Below are 19,805 nucleotides of genomic sequence, written 5' to 3'. Positions count from 1 at the left end.
AAAAGAGCTGCTGAGCTGGTGTGAACTTGAGTAGGTGATCGCAGACCGGGGACAGGACCTGCAGGACTTGTTGGGGACGGAGAGAGCAGCGCGCCAGAAGAGGCTGCGGCGCGCTGGCGCAGCGTAAAGACCGGTTTTCCTGGGGGACACGGTGAATTTCATGGGGCGGACTGTCGGAAAGTAACGCCACGATGAGGCAACAGACCTCGCCGTTCGGTAAATGATCGCTTTTGCAGCCATCAGCACAGTGCTGATCAAGTGTCCGAGCCGTGAGCGCGCAGAGTCCGGCATGTCCGAGAGGAAGAGCGCTGGCCACCGCAGCTCCGAGGCTTCATCACCGACAACTCCCGCGGATCGGGTGGTGCCGAAAAAATGACTCGGGCTCACTGTGTCCTCGCTTGCCTTTTCTCTTTGATCCACTGTAAGTGTGTCTTCCTTTACTTTCTGCGGCTTCACCTAATTTAGCCTGTTGTGGCGCGTGCGTTTGTCTGTGTCAGCTCCAGATTTATTCGGGTGAAAGTTGTGCGCTGGGGAGTGATTGTCTCTCTTGCAGTGTCCCAAAGTCGAATCACAGAATAAGTTTTTAGTGGCTCAGACGATGATAGCAAAAGATGCAGATTCCTAAAAAAAAATGTTGCTTTATTTTCTAACAGTGAAATTAATTTGAAAATTTAAAGTACTATAAATCATGTATGTACAGCATCGGGGCAATTTGATGAGTCAGCCCTGCTATAAATGTGGCCTGTATTCACAGAATAAGCAATCAGCACTGGTTTGAGATTTGTGGTCATAACCAATAGGCACCTAAAAAAATGAGAAGTGTGCACAATATTAACAGCGTCCTGAATCTAAAAACATACTTTCTTGTTTGCAGTTTCAGGACACCTTTGTGCTTACCATCCTCCTCTTAATTTCCTCATCGTCACTGTGTGTTTAGTTGGTGAGATCAGTGAGTTTACTGAGGTTAAAAAGTAAAGTGCCTCATACTTTGTCACTCCCTGTGTAAGTATTTTGTCAGTCCATTATAACATTTATGTGATGAATCCGCATGTGTGTCACAGAGACAAAGCTTTCTACTTTATTCTCCACAGGGGCCTTTTATATGGAGAACCTTTGCCCTGCGTTTTGGCTCATTCACACACTTGATTGCACTCTCACGTCCCCAGATGTATTACATTTTGGTAGAATAGCGTTTTTCAGTGCAGAGGGTGCAGAGTGACCTTATCAGCACCACACTGGCTGACTAGCATTGTATTAGCACGCCTGACCTCACTCTCAATCAGCGTAATGTCAACACAACACTTACGAGACGCTGTTCATTTTACACATTAAAACCATACACATACACGCACGGACACACACACACACCAGTGGCAGTTCACAGCAGGTAATCACAAGTTTGGTTGGGCCTTCACCTCTGGGGACGGCAGAGCTTGTTTGACTCTGGTCTCCGAGGGCTTTGACAACACACCATCTGTCACAGAGTGCTCCGTGTTGGGCGGGACCGCAGCCAAAGGACTGACAAAGCCCAGTCATGGCAGCATGGGCTGACCCGTGGGGCTCGACTGTCGGTATGCCACGCCCTGCAAAGCTCCAGGAGTTTGCAGGCCGATAATGACACACACAGTTTGATTCTGGAGTTGGGAGGCACATGAGATGCATCTCTGGGGTCCTGCAGCCATGAATATCACTCTGCAGTATATTGACAACAGCAGCGATTCTTCTTCAACAGGCCCATCAGTAGGAGTCTCACCTCATTGGTGTGTTTCTCTTGAGTAAGTCGACTCAGCTACTCCCGGCCTTGTGGGGGCATTAATAACCAGCTGCATGTAAAGAAAATGGAAGAGGTAGTGCTACATGTATTCATTCTGCTCCAGATGGGAAACACTGATCATCAGTTTCAATCAGGCTTGTCTTCACCCCCTGACATGGGCTTCATTTATCAGGGATGGATGGGGAGAAGTAGGTGGGGTGTAACTGTTGGTATTCATAGCTTACTCTCACTTGAGAGACGCATCCAGTGGCTTGGCTTTAGGCAAAGACAGAATTATTAACATGCGGTGAAAATATCTGCCCTCATCCCAAATGTAATTACTTATTTGGAAATGACTTTGGGCCCTATGTAACATTTCAGCATAATTTCCACAACAAAGCCATCTCTGGCTTTGTTAATTGACAGCTGCTGTGTCCCTTAAGACCTGGAAAATTGTACGAAGCAGTCCGACATGACACATTTGGGTGTACAGATGGTGGAACAGTATTTTGCTAAACAGATTTGTTCACTTACTTTTCATATTGTTTCAAAGTTTTGGCACAGGGGCAGGCAGAGAGGGTGCTGACCTGTGAAGAGTGTGTAGAGTGATAAATCTTTCTCCTCTGTGTGTGTGTATATGTATACAGTATATACTGTATAGGCATGAATGTGAGAACAGTGGAAGAGATCCTGTATTGTATATATCAAGTCCGCAATGATAGATCCGAAGCTTCAGCAGCTGGATCGTCCCTGTCCAGACACACAGACACTGGAAAAATAAGGGTGTGGTGGATAATCGTGTGGCTTCCTGCTTTTATGCAGTAGACTATGAGCTCATGTGCTATAGTGGACCAACAGTTAATGTTAGCTTTTAAATACATAACCCTGACAACCCAGTGAAATAAAAAAAAAAAAAACATTTTCCAGCGATCACATTGAACCAGTCGTTGGCAATGAAATTCCTGCTCTCAGCCCTTCAACAATTCAAAGTAAATGAGAAATGAGTAAAGAGATTCTAAGACAGTTATCGCTTGTCGTAGGTGTGCACAAAATATATCCAGTCAACTGTGATCTGGGGGCAACTAGCTAAATTCACCAATCATATAAAACCGCACTTGACCATCAGCTATTGGGTTGCAGTAGCGTGCAGAGTAATATCATGGGTCAGAGGAGTGTGTTTGGCATTTTCAAAACCGCATGGATGAAGTCTAATTTGTTCAGTGAACAGTACACTTTGCCACTGACATCCCAGTCCATGGTTTAAAAGTAATCACTGGATAAAACTGTGTCACCAGGTAGCAGCAGTGCGGACTCAGAGGAGCGTCTCATGAACTGGCTGCTGGGAAAGGATCGCTACAATCCGCTGATCCGCCCGGCCGTCAACAGGACCGAGAGAGTCACAGTGAAGCTGCAGGTGTCTCTGGCTCAGCTCATCAGTGTGGTAAGGCACCAAATCGCCCTGTCCACCGTGAAGATGTGTGTGTCTTTATTTATGCGCATGTGAGGGGGACAAAGAGCGAGACAGAAAAAGCGTGAAAGAAAGAGGATGATAGAAAAGACAGAGGGAGCGCCACAGAATGCAGTTAATTACAAACCTGCCTGTGCAGAGAGGCTGTAGCTCTGAGCGGATGGATGAAGTGGAAGATAGATGTGGTCAGCTGTGATCTCTGCCTCTGTCATGTCCAGATTGAAACTTCAGCACATTGGATTAAAAGGGGCCATAAAGCTGTTTTAGCCACAGCGATAGAGGCTCTCTTCTGATTTACAGTGGAGGCTCCTCATGGCTGCAGACCAAGGCAGCAAGGCTCATTCACTGCCTCAGTTTATGAGTTTGCATTGTACCCTTTGGACTAATTGCCATTTTCTATCAATTCATTGGAAGTGTAAGTCACTGCAGTGTGACGACAACGCCGCCAACAAACATGTTAACAAGCAATCTGAGAAGGATTTAAATGCAGGCATTTTTGAGCTGGCTTCAAGCTAGATGCCAGAGCAAAGACGACAGTTAGCAGGAAGGTTCATCTAAAGTTATTTACAGCTCTGTCAACGAGTCTTCACCACCTTTGCTTTGCAACGAAAGTTGCAAGAGTCAGAAAGCAGCTGTTTCTGTGCTGACACTGTCCAGTCAAAGTGGTGATTCATTGCGTATGTGTGCAAAGGCTCACTGTGTTCTTGTTACACCAGCAGAGGCTACCTTCTTCTCTTGGTCCTCAGCATCTTCAATGACTTTGAAGCAGCTTTATCATCTGTATTAAGTGGGGTTATATTTAGCTGGGGCCACAAGGTTCAATGTTATTTTCACCCCCACGTGCATTTAACAATGCACAGCTTAAATCAGTGTCATGGTCATCTGAGATATGGTTAGAAAATCTGTAGAACTTTATTATTATTCAGTATGTGTGCATGGAAACTGTTCTGAGTGTAATTCCCACCTCGCTTGTACATTTCCAGAATGAAAGAGAACAGATCATGACTACAAATGTCTGGCTCACTCAGGTAAGTGCGATGGAGCTAAGAGTCATATACTCTCAGTCCGCCTATGTCTTGTTGAGTGCCCTTTCCCCTGAACTTGAATTAAACCATATCCCTTCTTCTTCTCTCAATGTGGAACAAACTGCCCCTGTAATTGTGCTCCAGTCGTATTCCACTGATAATGAAGCATGTAATTAGAAATGAGCTGGTCTTGAGAAAGTGTGCAGAAGTCGGACTTGACGGCCCGCTCTCTCCATCTCTCCAGCACTGGGTGGATTACAGGTTATCATGGGACCCTGCGAAGTACGAAGGAATCGACAAGCTGCGCATTCCCTCCAGACACGTCTGGCTGCCAGATATTGTCCTGTACAACAAGTAAGCATTACTGTCATGGTGTTATGTTACGGAGAGTATTTACGCCTTAAAAATTAAGAATGGCAGTTACTCTTTAAAGAAGATGTCCATGTTTTAAACCCATATTTTTGGACAGGAAGAGGAAACTGTCTTGTAGCCAATGACTTGAGAATGAAGATAAATTAGGATAGATTTTCTTCTGTTCGCCATTAATATCTTTCCCAAGCGATTTATATATGATGAGGGTTTTAGCCTGTCCTCTGGGATGTTGGATTTTGCTTTGATATTGATTTGACTGTCCTTGGATGTAGAGAAAAAACAATACAAATGTTCAGTATGAGCAACTTTCCTCTTACTGTGTCTTCAATATGATTTAAGGTTTGATAACACAAGCCTCAGAGATTGATTCACAGGCTCGCTAAAGTTTTCTTTCTTTTTCCTCCTCTTCTCATAGCGCTGATGGTACCTATGAGGTAACAGTCTTCACCAACGTCATCGTCCTTTTCAACGGCAGCATCAACTGGCTTCCTCCAGCCATCTATAAAAGCGCCTGCAAGATCGAGGTCAAGCATTTTCCCTTCGACCAGCAGAACTGCACCCTCAAGTTCCGCTCTTGGACGTATGACCACACGGAGATCGACCTGATCTTGAAGTCTGAGGTGGCCAGCATGGATGATTTCACTCCCAGTGGGGAGTGGGATATCTTGGCGCTGCCAGGCAGACGGACTGTCAACCCTCTGGATCCCACCTACGTGGACCTCACGTATGACTTCATCATCAAGCGGAAGCCCCTTTTCTACACCATAAACCTCATCATTCCCTGTGTTTTGATCACCTCTCTGGCCATTCTGGTCTTCTACTTGCCTTCAGACTGCGGGGAGAAGATGACCCTCTGCATCTCCGTCCTCTTGGCTCTCACTGTGTTCTTGCTTTTAATCTCGAAGATTGTTCCTCCTACCTCGCTGGATGTGCCGCTGATTGGCAAGTACCTGATGTTCACCATGGTGCTGGTGACCTTCTCCATCATCACCAGCGTGTGCGTGCTCAACGTACACCACCGCTCCCCCAGCACCCACACCATGCCCTCCTGGGTCAAGTTGATATTTCTTGTCAAACTGCCCGCCTTACTCTTCATGCGACGCCCTCACAATAACTCTGCACGGCAGCGACTTCGCCAGCAGAGGTGTCTGCGGGCGAGGAGGGCCATTCTGGGCTTGGGTTACCCAGTTGCATCCAAACCAGGTATCACCATGTCATCCTCTGCCCTGCTGTCTTCCGACTCTGCCTTCTCCACCCCAGGACACAAAAATGTAGCTCCTCCACTAAGCTACAGCCACTCCAACAGGAAAGGGGACTTGCGCTCCACTGATTACCTTCCCAGTAGTTTAACATCTACGCAGGACCTCCAGCAGAGAAGCAACTCAGACTGGGCCGCTGACATCCAGGAGGCGGTGAACGGGGTGCGCTTTGTGGCTGAGCACATGATGGGAGATGATGATGATCAGAGTGTATGTATACACATGTAAACCAAATGTTTCACTGCATCTAAATGGTACTATAAAACATATTAGACACATTATTATTTAGAGTCAGAGGAAAAAGATATTTATAATGTTATGATGTAATTACAGTCCTTGATTCTTTCTTAAATATCTCAGACCACTTTAGGATTCCTGATTTATAAGGAGTATAAAGTATACTGAATGAATATACTGTATGCATGTACTCACAGCATACAGTATTAGTTATTCACCAGTGAACTTGAGTAAACCCATCAGTCATTAACCTTCACGGACTGATAAAGAAAGCTGTATTATCATTGCTATATGGTTATTTAACGGTAATATCATGCATAACACGTCTTATAGTGTGATGCATGAAACCTTTTTATATGCAAGTCTTACCAATTGCCAGGGCAGTGTCATAAAATGGTTCAGAATTTCACTGAAATTTAAAGAAGCAGTTCAAGAATATGGAGAAAACATACTGACTTTCTTTCTGAGAGATAGATGGAAAGATTGATGCCATTTTACAAACCAAACAAATAGTCTGTCTACAGCCTTGAGGAGCAGGGTACTTCTACATGTGTTAAAAAAAGGTGTGTAAAGCCTTGTGTGCCTCTATCTGGAGTTGTGGAGTAAAAAAGAAGTATCAAACTGTCAAAGCTCAAGCTTCCACGCGTGGTGGATAATTAGGTGACAGGTTTTAAGTCAGGGAGAAGAACACGTGGAGTAAATGAGACAAAAGGGTAAGGATGCAAAGATGTTGGAGAAGAAACGACATAGTTGCTGCATGTAATGTCTTTGTGTTTGTTAGCACATGGACTAAACAGGTAAAAAAATGTGTTCATCTGTGAGCTTTAGAGGTGCTGGGAGGTGGATTACTGAACTTTAGACAGAGCTGTTTCTCCCAGCTCACAGTCTTTGTGCTGGCTGAGGAAAATAATTTCTCACAGATGCAAAACAAACAAAAGGTAAACAGAAACATGAACATCTTGTGTGTGCAACATCAGTCAAATTATGAGATAATATAATTTGAAACTACGCTCTCATGTGCTCATTTTATGATAAGGTTAAAAGTTAATAGTTGATATATTTTTCTATCTAAAGCTACCGCTGATTGAGTATTTGCAGAATTTCAACAATCAGGCTCCACTGTCAGTGCCCATCCTAGTCCATCCAACCCGATCCCAATAAACCGGATCAAAGGTGTTTGTATTGACATGATAATATTTACTATACAGTCTGTGACCCCTGAGGTGCAGGAAGGAATACCACTAATCTTAAGTAATGGCTGTGACCCAGAAAATTGAAGGCAGACTCTGGGTAATCAATGGCTTTCTCTGATAAATCAATAAAATAAGGCGGGAGCCACGAATGAGAAATGACGCATTTCAGAAACTACCAAGGCCAGCGTTGAAAATGGGGTGAAAGGGTCAATAGCTTTTTCAGTGTGGGTCTCAGCAACGTGGAGACGCTCTTTACAGGGATGTAACTTTACCATGTTCCTGTTCAAATACTACTCAGTCAGCATCCTAAGAACAGTCTTACCCATGCTAAGCAATATGATTGGTGCGAATGGATGTAATACGTACATACAAAAAGTATATTATAGAATTCTGTATGTCATCAGGGTTGAACAGTTTGCTTCGACAGAAAATGGATGAACTCTCACACTTACTCACTCAGTTGCACGGTCTGCCTTGAGGGGTTGCACAGAGGCCACACCTGTCAACACTGGGGTTCACATTCTAGAAATTAAAGCACAAAAGAGCGTCGGAATTCAGCACTTCAGGGATACGTACACATCACTTAGACATTATGCTCCTCTTGTTATTTTGAGAGAGACAATTGGTAGCAGGGGGTGACGATGAAAATAGATGTGACTGATAGTATAAATACAGTCAGTAGTGGAGCATGTTTCTGAGCCTCTTGGGTGAACTTATGGTAGATTTGTTGCTTTTCCCTCCTTGAGATACACTGAAATCCGTGTGGCATATTTTACAAAAGGCATGGCTTTGACTGATGTTGCTCTTGAGTACGGGTAAGCATCCTCTCATTTGCTGTGAACGACCTCTCGTAACTGCCAGCTTATATTCCACATACTGCCTCCTGCTGTACTGGAGGGGAATGTAGCAAACACATCAAATAGTTGGTTAAGCCTCCTGTCAACATTACAGCCAACCTTTTATTTTTCTCTTTTTTTTTAAAGAAAATACATGGGAAAATATTTAAACAGGAGGACAGCATGAGAGAAGGGGTAAATATTCGGGAGAATCCTGGGGTCTGACACACACATGGCAGCATCCACAGGCAACACACTGAAGCAGGATCATTAGGTCATCTCACCGCTCTGCAATACTTCTAGTTTATTATTATAAATGCCTGTGTGAAGTTTGCTGTGACAAAAACATGCACGCTGACTAACATAAATCTGACCTCTGTATATTTGCAGGTGATTGAAGACTGGAAGTACGTGGCTATGGTGGTGGATCGTATGTTCCTGTGGATCTTTGTGATAGTGTGTGTGGTGGGCACCCTCGGCTTATTTCTTCAGCCTCTCTTCCAGAATCAGATTCCTCCCAGCCAGCAGCCCAGCTCAGAAACACCTCGCATATGACGAGCAACACAGAAGACAGGGCGAGTTTTCGTTTTTTCAGCGGTTACAGTGAGCTGTTAGGCTAGGTAGATGCTGGCAAGTAGTAGCTGTAAAATCTGTCGTAACATATTGGCAGGGTCAAAATCAGCAACATGGTCATGGCCAAACCCCATCGGTAAGGCACCTGAGAGGGTAAACCAGGCAAAAAAGTACTTGCAACCACTCACTGTGCACATCAGTAGAACAGACAGGATCTTTGTGTGAGATAGAACGTAGATAAAATGTCTCCTAATAATAAAAAACACTTGGTCTACAGCAATACAACCCTCTACAGCACCCAGTATTGTGAGGAAATTGGACCTGCAAGGGACCTAATGTGGATTCATTATTGTCTACAGAAGACAGCTGCAGAACTGGACTATACCTTTCACTGCACTGAGATATGCTGAACTGTTGCAGAAATATAACCAATATGACAGAGATATGAGGAACATCTGCCTGCTGTCAGACGCTGTTGGACTCCTTTCTTGTGTTTAAGTTATATTACCATGTCATTGAAATGTGATGTGTGATTAAAGAACGAGTAATAAAGATAAATCTGTGTCCTCTTTCGGTTTGATTTAATATATGAAATCCTAAAAGTGTCAGGGTCTTGCCAAAGTGCTCGGTTAATTTACGTTGCTGCCAGTGATAAAGTTTGTCCTCAGAGCCAATACGCTCACTGAAGATGTGCCAATTAGGACATTTCATCACATAGATAAGACAGGTGTCCACTTGAAATGTGAGAATGCTGACCAGGCAAAAAAAAATATGTTGATATAACAAATCCATTGGAGATGGACCAGAACTTTGTCGTGGTTATAAATAATAGACCTGATACTCAGGCACACATCAGTGCTAAGATTTTAAATCCGTGAATAAGAGAAAACAACATGCATTTGCTGTAGGCTCTGTAATCTTACAGCCACTCGTTTGTGCCTTTACAACAGAGCTGACCTCTGTTAAGTGCTTTTTTGCACAGAAGAGCATGTGCAGACACACACATAAACGATGCTTCATGAAACGCATGCTGAGCTGAACCTTCACCCACCCACCAACCCACACACACACACACACACACACACACACATTTACTGCTCAATAAACAGTGCTGAGTGGGCTCATTAGAGATTCTGCAGACTGTTGGTTCTTTTGTGAGACCTTCATTTAAATCAGGAGATAGCGATCAGCATCAGTGTTAATGTCCAGACTTGCTTTACTTTAATCTCTGTTTACAGTATTTGAGATCACTCAAGGCTTTTTCATTCACCTGCCAGCTCCCTGCCATTAGTGTGGAGAGACAGCGCAGGGCCGCAGCATATCCATCAACAGTTCATCATCTGTTTCAAGCCAAACAAAAGCGGGAGGAGTCGTCATTCAACACCCAGTGGAAGGTCCCATAAATCACAAGCCATATGTCAGCAGCCTTTTGTCATTAGTCTCCAATAAGATATGCATGGAAACATCGTTCTGAGAACTGTCCTGTCATTAGAAGCATTTATACCAACAAACATCTACTCTAATATAGTCCCTGGGAATGTGAGGAGTAGTCTATGTTACTTGTTTCCCTTTTAGTTTTCTTTTTAATCTATAGGATAACCTTTGCAGACATGTTTGGAAGCTGTTTGTCACTGACGATACTCTTCAATGTGGTGGTGTACAAACAACCTAAATTTCCATTCTGCACTGTCCGAATAAAAACTTTTTGAAGGTCAAATTAACATTTCTTTCAATTTCCATGTGATGTGATCCCACATGACCCCATGGGAGCGATTGCCTGTTCACCTGTCCCACTTAAAGGAGTTGACAGTGCAGGGTCAGACACCAAACAGCATCTCTGGGCCTTGTGGGGATTTATTTATTGTTGAGGGCACTTCAGCAGGGTTGAAAAGCACTTGGACCTCCCCACCATCTCACTGAAGGACAGAACTGCCAGACCACTGGGACACCCTGCTGGCTGAAGGAAAGACAAATACTGCTCTGAATGAAGGAAAGCCAGAGCCAAAGAGAGAGCTGCATCCCAATAAGAAGCGGGATTGACAGCAGATATTGACATTTTTTTTTGAAAAAAGAAAACACAGGACATTATGTGGAAACTAAAATCAATAAAGAATCAATCAAGCCAGAAAAATTATGTTATGCTCTTAAGCTGCCACTGAGGGCCACCCAAACCCCAACCCAGCGGCGCACACGGTGGCTATTGATCTCATTTGATGATCCGAACGCTATTTGGTGATTTAATATGGATGTCTTCACTGTGAGCAGAAAATATGTGTGAACACCACCTGGGTCCACAATGTTCGCTCTGCACTACCTCGGTGCCAAAATGTCTTCATGCAGGGGGTCCAAATGGATTAAAGGTAAAGCTCCTGAAAAGCTGCCTTTACAACATTATATGTGCATGGCTAAATGCGTAACAATTTCTAAAATAAGTTTTAAAAAAAAGCAACATTTATGAACAGTTTTAACACTCAAAAACTTGGCTAATCTGCTTCATCCAGATTGTTCAGATGTGATTCGAACAACCTCAATCAAACAGCCCTGCTGCTGAATCCTGATTGGTGCACAAAAGGACATCACCTTTTTCCAAGGGAGCCTGGTCCACTTCAGACCAGTGACACAAATGCAGGAAAAGAAATACAGAAATCTCTCATGTCAAATAGGCCTTTGGTAAAGGGTCCCATCACTCAGAGACTGTTTTTAGGCCCTTTAAAAGGACTATTTCTTTCACTCAAACTCCCCACTTCAGGGACATAGAGTGAAAAAACATCTTTTGATGCAATGTCTTCCAAAAACAAACAAGCAAACAAAAACACAATTTAGTTGGTTTTCCAATTCCAAGACTGAAAGAGGAATCTGTTGACAGTGTGTGTGAACTGTTAGAATAAAGCAGAAGCGTCCTGTCTTGTGTAACTAACGGGACTAATGAGAATCAGCTGAAGGGCTGATCTGCAGCCAGCGGAAGCCTGCTGTGATCTGCTGTGATCTTTACGTCGCACCGCCGCCCAGTTTAACCCTTGTTTTGTGACATGAGGTCTCCTGCAGATTTTTTTGCAGTGCAGTGCGCCTCCTGTCCGTGACTGTGTGCCTCCCCTCCTCTCTCTCCGGAGCTGCGGACGCGCTTTCACTCTCCACACTTTCCCCTCCTGTCTGCTGCGCGGCGCGCCGCTGCCTCTGACCCCGGACTCGCCGAAAATCAGGATGAAAGTCAGTTTTCGCTTCGTTTTGCGCACGTGTTCCCTCCTGCTGTGTCTCCTGCCAGGTGAGTAACGGGCTCACACTTGAACACATCTTGTCACTTACTTGTTGCTTTGCATAATGGTAATAATCGTTGGCACAATTAATGATGAACATTTTATTGTAAGGTACCTATACGAAATTAGCGATTAAAAATAATTAATTGTCATGTATATTTTAAGAGAATTTCGAAATAACGTCATGCGTGAGCAGAAATATTCTCACATTCAAAACCTACATTTTATATAACTTCAACATTCTGTAAAATCAGGGTGATAAATGCTGACTTTAGGCTATTGTTGTTCATTTAAAGGAATGCATGTATTTGTATTGGTGCCAATTATGAGTCTTTACATTGAGGAAATAAATCAGATCAACACAGCATGATAATTTGAAGGCAAGACTGGGAATAGAAAAAAGTGCTTACTAATTAATAATCAGTTAATTGAAGCAGGTGAGATATGAAGAGATGCACTGATCCCCTGCATTGTTGAGAACTAACAATCATCTGGCTGTTAGTCACCTTGCAGCCAAGCTGTGCTGTATAAGCGACAAAACCACATTGCAGTGCCAGACAGACGCCTGACCCTCTGCTCTTATTCAGGAGGCTCCTGCTCAGATGCAGAACACAAGCTCTTCTCTGTGATCTTCTCCAACTACAACCAGTACATACGACCCGTGGAAAACGTGAGCGACCCGGTCATTGTGCAGTTCGAGGTGTCCATGTCGCAGTTGGTCAAGGTGGTAAGTGGCACACAAGCTTTTTTTTTTTCCCACCGATTCTGTGCTGTGAGTTATGGGCTGCTGCTTCTCACCAGTCGACCATATATCACTGTGCTCAGAGATCTGAGAGAGGAACACAAGCAATAACATGAAGACAGCGTCAAATGTGGAGGGTCTGAGCGTGCAAGAAGCAGCCAGGGTGTCCATTTGTTGACTTTGGACAAGAAAGTTTTACAGAATGGGACCATTACCATGCGAGACACCTGAGACAGGCTGCTCCCTGCCAGTGCACAGAAGCCCCCTGCTTTACAATCCCGAGGAGGGAAGTTGTCTGGCCAAGACAAGATGGGAGATGTCAGCTGTCTGAGTGCCTCTCAGTTGAGGCAGCCTCAATCACTGCCACTTCAGATGAGCCGCTCTGGATTTAGCAGCAGGTTTCGCTGGAGCTCGTTGACTGCAGACTGGCGGGGCAGACGGACGGCTCTCTCCCTCGACTCAGACAGGTCTGGAGTGGATGTCGCTAATTAAGCAAAAAGGCTCTGGCTGGACAGGAAGGACAGCTTCATTCACAAAATGAACAGCCTTAGATATATTATTGCAGCCTACATGAGTTCCTCTGCTTGTGCTCAATGACAAGAGGAGCTGATTGTCAGTTCTTTTGATTCAGACAGTTTAATCATCTGTCTATGCCATTGACGAGGAAACTTAGAGATACTGTGTTACCTCCACCAAACTGATCTGCATTAAAAGGAACAGCTAGAAATGTGTGGAAACCCGCTTATTTTCTTTTTTTCTGAGAGTTAGATGAGAAGGTTGATACCACTCTGTAGCCTGCAGTAAATAGCCAAGGAGACTTGTTAGCTTAGCTTAGCATAAATAACGAAACCAGACAAACCTGTCCAAAGCTAACTAGCCAACATTTTTGTTTTTACGTGAGCTTTAATGGTTCGGTTGATCTGGGCTAGCTGTTTCCCCTCTCTTTGTGCTAAGCTAAGCTAATCGTCTCCTGGCGAAAGATAGAGTGGCATCGATCGCCTTATCTATCTCTTGGCAAGGTAGTGAAAAAAGGATATTTCCTGAAATGTCCAACAATTTCTTTGAATTATAATTTTGCATAAAAATTTTATCAACCAACTGCAGCCAGTAATATAAAAGCATGTCACTATATGCTTGCAATAACAGCCTAGATAAGGTTTTTTTCTGGCCTGTGTACATAGATTGGCTAATGTGGAATTCCTACACAGAGATGACAAAAAGATACGGCATAGTCTGCTAGATTTTCCTTAACTCAGTCGATGTAGCAGACTCCCCATGCTGATGGATGACTATTATTCCCTCCACACACCTGGTGCTCCTAACCCAGATGTAATTGGTATTGGTCAGCCTACACCAATTACAGCTACATGAGCTCATTTAGACCATCAATAGCTCATTGGCTGAGCTGGCTCAGTCATCACCTCACAATCAGGGATCATATCACAGGCTCTCTGCTGGAGGCTTTCAGAGCAGGTGGTGGTGCGGCACAGTGGTATCAGAGGCTGTTCTTTAAAGAAGCGCTTTGCCATTTTGTGCTTATTCACGTTCTTGCAAGATGTAGCGGGGAAGCTTGAAACCACTCTCATGTCTGTCCCTTGAATGTAAAGCTATAGCTAGATTAGTTAATTTCAGCATAAAGCTAAGAGCTGTAGCTTCTTATTTAAGCACAAACATCAGATTGCTATCAATTTTCTCATTTAACTCTGGGCAAGAGATCGAATAAGCATATTTTCCAAATTCCAAAATGTTGCTCTGATGTGTGATCACCGCATCAGATCATGTGGTCAGCCATGTTTGGAGTGTATGTTAGCGACACACAGTGCCTGGTGAAATGGTGTTACTCTTGCATTTAAGCATTCCAACCATCATGCAGCCAGAGGAGAAAATACCCAAGCTTTCCTTCTACATCCTGGAGGGGAAAAAAAACACACTGAATCCTAAATGAATCTTCATCTAATCCAAACCAGAACATTCTGTATAGGTGATAGGTTGTGCACCTCAGCTATCAAAGTGCTGTAACATCACCACTGTCTCAAAGATTATCCAATTAAGGCTGTGCTGCAGCCTTGTGTACACCTGTGCTGACCTCGCCTGGATACTAAATGGTAACATGAATGGTTAATGCTATGCACTGGGTCATGAGATTTGTTCATTCACGGTCTAAGTCACACACAAACCTGACCCCCACAGTTTTTCCCTCTCCTCTGCCTCAGTCCCTCTGCTCCAGCTTTACCACTCAGTTGTTAGAATAAAAGTTAAGGCTGTGCTGCGATCCCCCGGCTCCAGCTGTCATGTGGGTTACGCTGCAGGCGTGGAGGACTCAGGTGTGTCTCTCTTAATCCTCCTGTCTGGGTTACGCAGCGGTCTGACCTTGCAGACAACACATAGGCAATCCTCAGCGGTGAACTGGATGATTGCCTGTGAGCGTGTTTTTCCTCTTTTAACTCGAACATGTTAACATTTATGGGTTTTTCTTTGCTTAGATGTCTTCATTATCAATTCTGCTCTGTTCTCAGGATGAAGTCAATCAAATCATGGAGACAAATCTGTGGCTGAGACACGTAAGTTTGTGGTGCATGACTGTGCAAATGGACCTTGAGCAAGGACATTAAGTATGGATCCAGCCCTCTGTCATATATGATTCTTCAGGGCTAGACTGACATGTTGAATTATTCATGAAAGAGAGCTTTTTAAACACATTGATCCTTCTAGTTGTTTTTTTTTTTTTTTTTTTGAAAAAAAATCCTATAAACTAAATGCACTGAGATTTCATGCTCAATTTGATAATGTTTTTGAAATAATTTGACAGTGGTCTGGAATTGATCAGACTTGCCAAAGTCCATAGTATTCCTTTTGATGTGACAGAAACCTCCAAGCATCTGCAGCATATTGAAAATGAAAGATTAAACGAATTAAACCTCAATTGTATTTCCTAATCATGTCTATAATCTTGTCCATGCTGTATGTCTTGATGATGTCTCTGTTGCCATGATGCATCGTGCAGTGAACTAGTTTTGAATCAAATGAGGCAGGGCAGGTCTGAGCAAATGCTCATCTGTGCTGGAGCCATGTTCATGCTAAAGGGTTGAGGTGTAATTGCTCTTTGCTTAGAATTGAAGCACTGTTCCACTTATTTTAATGTCATCTGTTGTTTTAGAGTTTCCCTAAGCAGCCATACAAATCTGACAATACACTCCAGATGTGTGCTGGTTCTTAATTAAATGAAACTCACGAGAATCACCCGTTGTCCTCAAGAGAGGGTCAAAGGCAGTGGCCAAAATGTCCATAAAACACACAGTAAACTGTGGTCCATTATATATCTCCTCTCAGACTACATACTGTACTGTATAAACTCTGTTTATATGCCACAGTTGGAGATGATGACTTTGTATTGTTTTTATGAGGGACATTTCACAAGAGAATGCGTTTGAAAATGTAGATTTGTAGAGTAAAAGATAATCACCGGGAAACAGCTGCTGTCCTCTTGCTTTTCTATGAAGCTGTTTACAACAAATTTGTCTTGTTGCAACTGCTTGGAGTGAAAGAATGCGCTTGCCAAAATGATGCTTGCAGAGGCGGCATCCTGGTCATTAGCAATTGGGTTTATATGTAAGGGACATTTTGCTCCAGGAATGGCCGTGTCAGTCTGTCGGTCTGTCCAATGCTTTAGATAGGGATGACATTTTTATACAGACGTTCATGGTCCCCAGAACATGGTTGAGATGTCAAATTCTGGTTATATGTTAATGATTAAACAACTTGATTTGTGAGATGAAGTCAGTTCAAGTCTCTGTTGTAAATTTTCATTTCAAGTCCAACCAATTCCCATCTTTATTCATGTCTCAAATTGATTTGTCAGCTATTATTGTTTCGTCAGACATTGTGACTTTTCTGACTTGTTTTGAATGTAAATGAATCGCCCTGTTTGTTTTTTCAGATCTGGAATGATTACAAACTCAGATGGAATCCAAAAGATTTTGGAGGCGTCGAGTTTATCCGGGTGCCGTCCAGCAGGATATGGAAGCCAGACATTGTGCTGTACAACAAGTGAGCGTGACAACAGATTAAAAACCTGGCTCAACCTCTTCATTGATTGTTGTTGGCATTTGCAACAATGACAAGCTATATCAGGCTCCATGGCTCGTTTTGCATGGGTCATTTTTTTTGTTTTGTGTATTCATAAGAGAGTGTACAAGGAACATTGGGGGGTGCAATTTACTGAAACCACAAGGCATCTTTTTTGATTAATATCTCTATTACGCAATGGACAATTGATTATATCCTTCAATTTAATCTCTGGGTCAAGATTAATGACTTGCCCTTCAGTCTGTCTTCCTCTTCCGTCCTCTCACTCTTTCTCTCTCTACAGTGCAGTCGGAGATTTCCAGGTTGATGACAAAACAAAGGCCCTGCTTCGTTACAATGGTGATGTTACCTGGATCCCTCCAGCCATATTCAAGAGCTCCTGCAAGATTGACGTCACTTACTTCCCCTTCGACTACCAAAATTGCACCATGAAGTTCGGCTCCTGGACGTATGACAAGGCCAAGATCGATCTGGTGCTAATTGGCTCAACCATCAACCTCAAGGACTTCTGGGAGACCGGGGAGTGGGTGATCATCGACGCCCCTGGTTACAAGCACGACATTAAGTACAACTGCTGCGAGGAAATCTACACGGATATCACTTACTCTTTGTACATCCGCCGTCTGCCACTTTTTTACACCATCAACATGATCATCCCCTGCCTCCTCATCTCCTTCCTCACTGTGCTCGTCTTCTACCTGCCGTCTGATTGTGGCGAGAAAGTCACTCTGTGTATCTCCGTCCTGCTGTCGTTAACTGTCTTCCTCCTCGTCATCACGGAGACCATCCCCTCCACCTCTCTAGTCATCCCCCTGATTGGCGAATATCTCCTCTTCACCATGATCTTCGTCACCCTCTCTATTGTCATCACTGTTTTTGTGCTGAACGTCCACTACCGCACACCAAAGACCCACACAATGCCTTGCTGGGTGCGGACTGTGTTCCTCAGACTGTTGCCCAGGGTGATGTTCATGACAAGGCCGGAGAGGGACCCCGAGCAGGTCACAATGGCTGACAATGTTCAGACCATGCATTCAAGACCCTGTGCCATTCATTCGTCAGGTACTTTGCAGAAGCAGCACAAACCTCAGGGCCTGGCCTCCAGCGTGATGTCCAGCCTAACAAACCGGCAGCGCCTTTTCAACAATACAGAGCTCTCCAACCTCAATAACTTAAGCGGGGACCCGGTCAAAGGTGTGGGCTCTGCGTTTTTGTGCTGCGAGGGCCGTTGCAACTGCTGTTGGCGCCAGAAATCCGGCAAACTGCCTGCAGACTCTGGTGGAGGAAGCGGAGGACTGGGCAGCCTGGGGACACTGACCGGAGGCAGCGCCGTCGGGGTCGGAGGGGGGAGTCAGTGCTCCAGCTCTGAGTCCCTGGATGGAGGCATAATTGCCCTGTTGCCACTCTCCCCTGAGGTCAGAGAGGCCATTGAGAGCGTCAAATACATAGCAGAGAACATGAGACTACAGAATGAAGCAAAGGAGGTGAGTGCTCACAACCACAAAAGCGTTTTAAACTATAGCTTTTAAAGCTTAATCGGAGATTTGCTCTCAAAGCAAAAAAAAATGACAATATCGCCATATCGATTAAAATGTTTTCACTGTGATCCTCTCACAGGTTCAGGATGACTGGAAATACGTTGCCATGGTTATCGACCGGATCTTCCTGTGGGTTTTTGTCCTTGTGTGCATCCTGGGAACAGCCGGCCTCTTCCTCCAGCCTCTATTGCTTGGGGAGGACATTTGAATCAGTTTGACAAAACTAATACGCCAGACTGCTGAACTGTGCAGCACTCTTTATAAAGAAGACTCTTGCCATGGCTCAGGCAGAGAAAACATAGAGGGGATCCAAAGTCAAGAAGAACGGATGACTGTGTCTGCCAAATGTTGATGCAAATTGTTTATTGACTGTTTTTTCACAGACAGAGTAGATGATCTTTGTTTGATGAAGTGGTTTAAGGACTTTCCAGTCATTTCATTGTGTACAAACTCCTTCTGCAGTAAATGGCAATATAATCTATAATGCCAAGGCAACACCCCTGCAGAATCTAAGATCTGTATTTGATATTTTGATCAGTAAATAATGGGTACAGTCATTACATTTATTTAACTTGAAGCACCTTATTTGACATTAAGCAAATATGTGAAGACGTTCACAAATGCAACCGTTACGCTATTAGAAGAGGAGAGTATTACCTTTATGCTCCATTACAAGAAAATGTCAAATATTTCCCTCTTTAAAACTTTGAGTCAATATCAAGCACCATGCCAAAAATGTATATGTTTATACAGCGAGCAGAGCAAACATATTCAATGCTCAACGTGGACTTCCATGTTTCTGAGAGTCAAGCAATGTTGTTGACTGTGTTCAAAGAGTGACATCGTGTGGTAATTCTGTGCTACTACAAATTATAAAAAGGCTCTGCGACAGTTAAAGGGATAAGTCACCCAGTTTGTCATCATCTCTGTTGTATCATGTTCCCAGTTGTAAAATGTTATGAAAATTTTTACTTTATCCCTTAAATGCATAGAGATGATGCTGTTTCATTGGCATAGAGTGACCCTCTTGACTGGGTTACATCTAGATGTCATCTAGAGTTTTTGTGATCACGCAAATTGAATATTGTCCTGAGAACATTTGTGCAAAAGATGTGCAAAGAGAAAAAGCATCTATAAATACAAATAAGTTCTGTTTTAATCACATATTTCTGTAAATAAATCTTTAAAATAGCTATATAAACGTGTAAGGGCATCTGGTGTATATGAGGTTTGTCTGAAGGACCAGTATTTCTGAGACTGGAAACAAAGCTGTAATTTCAAGGAGGCCACTGAGGCTTCGTTTATTACTCTGTTCCACATCCTCTGTGCCCCCTTGGAGCTAACTCAGCTTATTGGATCACAATCAATATAGAGAGCAAGTGATGAAGGACCGTATTGGATTCCTCTATTTTCTTCATCTAACCATTCTTCCTTATTCTGAGTCAAACCTGTGTGACTCCTACATGCAC

The 19,805-nt window shown here is 43.7% G+C and overlaps 2 protein-coding genes across 2 annotated transcripts; both read left to right on the top strand.

Annotated features, from left to right (window-relative positions):
- The first annotated feature begins 372 nt into the window (after positions 1-372).
- chrnb4 (cholinergic receptor, nicotinic, beta 4 (neuronal)) lies at positions 373-8,698 on the top strand. The gene is made up of 6 exons (XM_041942119.1): positions 373-421; positions 3,049-3,194; positions 4,205-4,249; positions 4,491-4,600; positions 5,034-6,087; positions 8,534-8,698. The coding sequence occupies exons 1-6, from the start codon at positions 373-375 to the stop codon at positions 8,696-8,698; spliced, it is 1,569 nt and encodes a 522-aa protein (XP_041798053.1).
- Positions 8,699-12,562: 3,864 nt separating this feature from the next.
- On the top strand, positions 12,563-18,544 carry chrna3 (cholinergic receptor, nicotinic, alpha 3). The gene is made up of 5 exons (XM_041944656.1): positions 12,563-12,697; positions 15,229-15,273; positions 16,650-16,759; positions 17,082-18,282; positions 18,416-18,544. Exons 1-5 carry the CDS (start codon positions 12,677-12,679, stop codon positions 18,542-18,544), a joined length of 1,506 nt encoding a protein of 501 aa, XP_041800590.1. The 5' UTR covers positions 12,563-12,676.
- The last annotated feature ends 1,261 nt before the right edge of the window (positions 18,545-19,805 follow it).

The sequence above is a fragment of the Chelmon rostratus genome, chromosome 1, assembly GCF_017976325.1.
Source record: "Chelmon rostratus isolate fCheRos1 chromosome 1, fCheRos1.pri, whole genome shotgun sequence".
Taxonomy (NCBI): domain Eukaryota; kingdom Metazoa; phylum Chordata; class Actinopteri; order Chaetodontiformes; family Chaetodontidae; genus Chelmon; species Chelmon rostratus.
Note: the sequence above shows the minus strand (reverse complement) of the source record. Positions and strands in the feature narration are given on the sequence as shown.

What these genes read in the sequence shown, in the direction of transcription:
- chrnb4 (XM_041942119.1), top strand. Translation starts at nt 373, where the DNA reads ATGACTCGGGCTCACTGTGTCCTCGCTTGCCTTTTCTCTTTGATCCAC. An exon ending in CAAATGTCTGGCTCACTCAG is followed by an intron (nt 4,250 to 4,490) that starts GTAAGTGCGATG and finishes CCATCTCTCCAG; the next exon opens with CACTGGGTGGATTACAGGTT. An exon ending in GATATTGTCCTGTACAACAA is followed by an intron (nt 4,601 to 5,033) that starts GTAAGCATTACT and finishes CTCTTCTCATAG; the next exon opens with CGCTGATGGTACCTATGAGG.
- chrna3 (XM_041944656.1), top strand. Translation starts at nt 12,677, where the DNA reads ATGTCGCAGTTGGTCAAGGTG. An exon ending in CAAATCTGTGGCTGAGACAC is followed by an intron (nt 15,274 to 16,649) that starts GTAAGTTTGTGG and finishes TTGTTTTTTCAG; the next exon opens with ATCTGGAATGATTACAAACT. An exon ending in TACAGAATGAAGCAAAGGAG is followed by an intron (nt 18,283 to 18,415) that starts GTGAGTGCTCAC and finishes ATCCTCTCACAG; the next exon opens with GTTCAGGATGACTGGAAATA.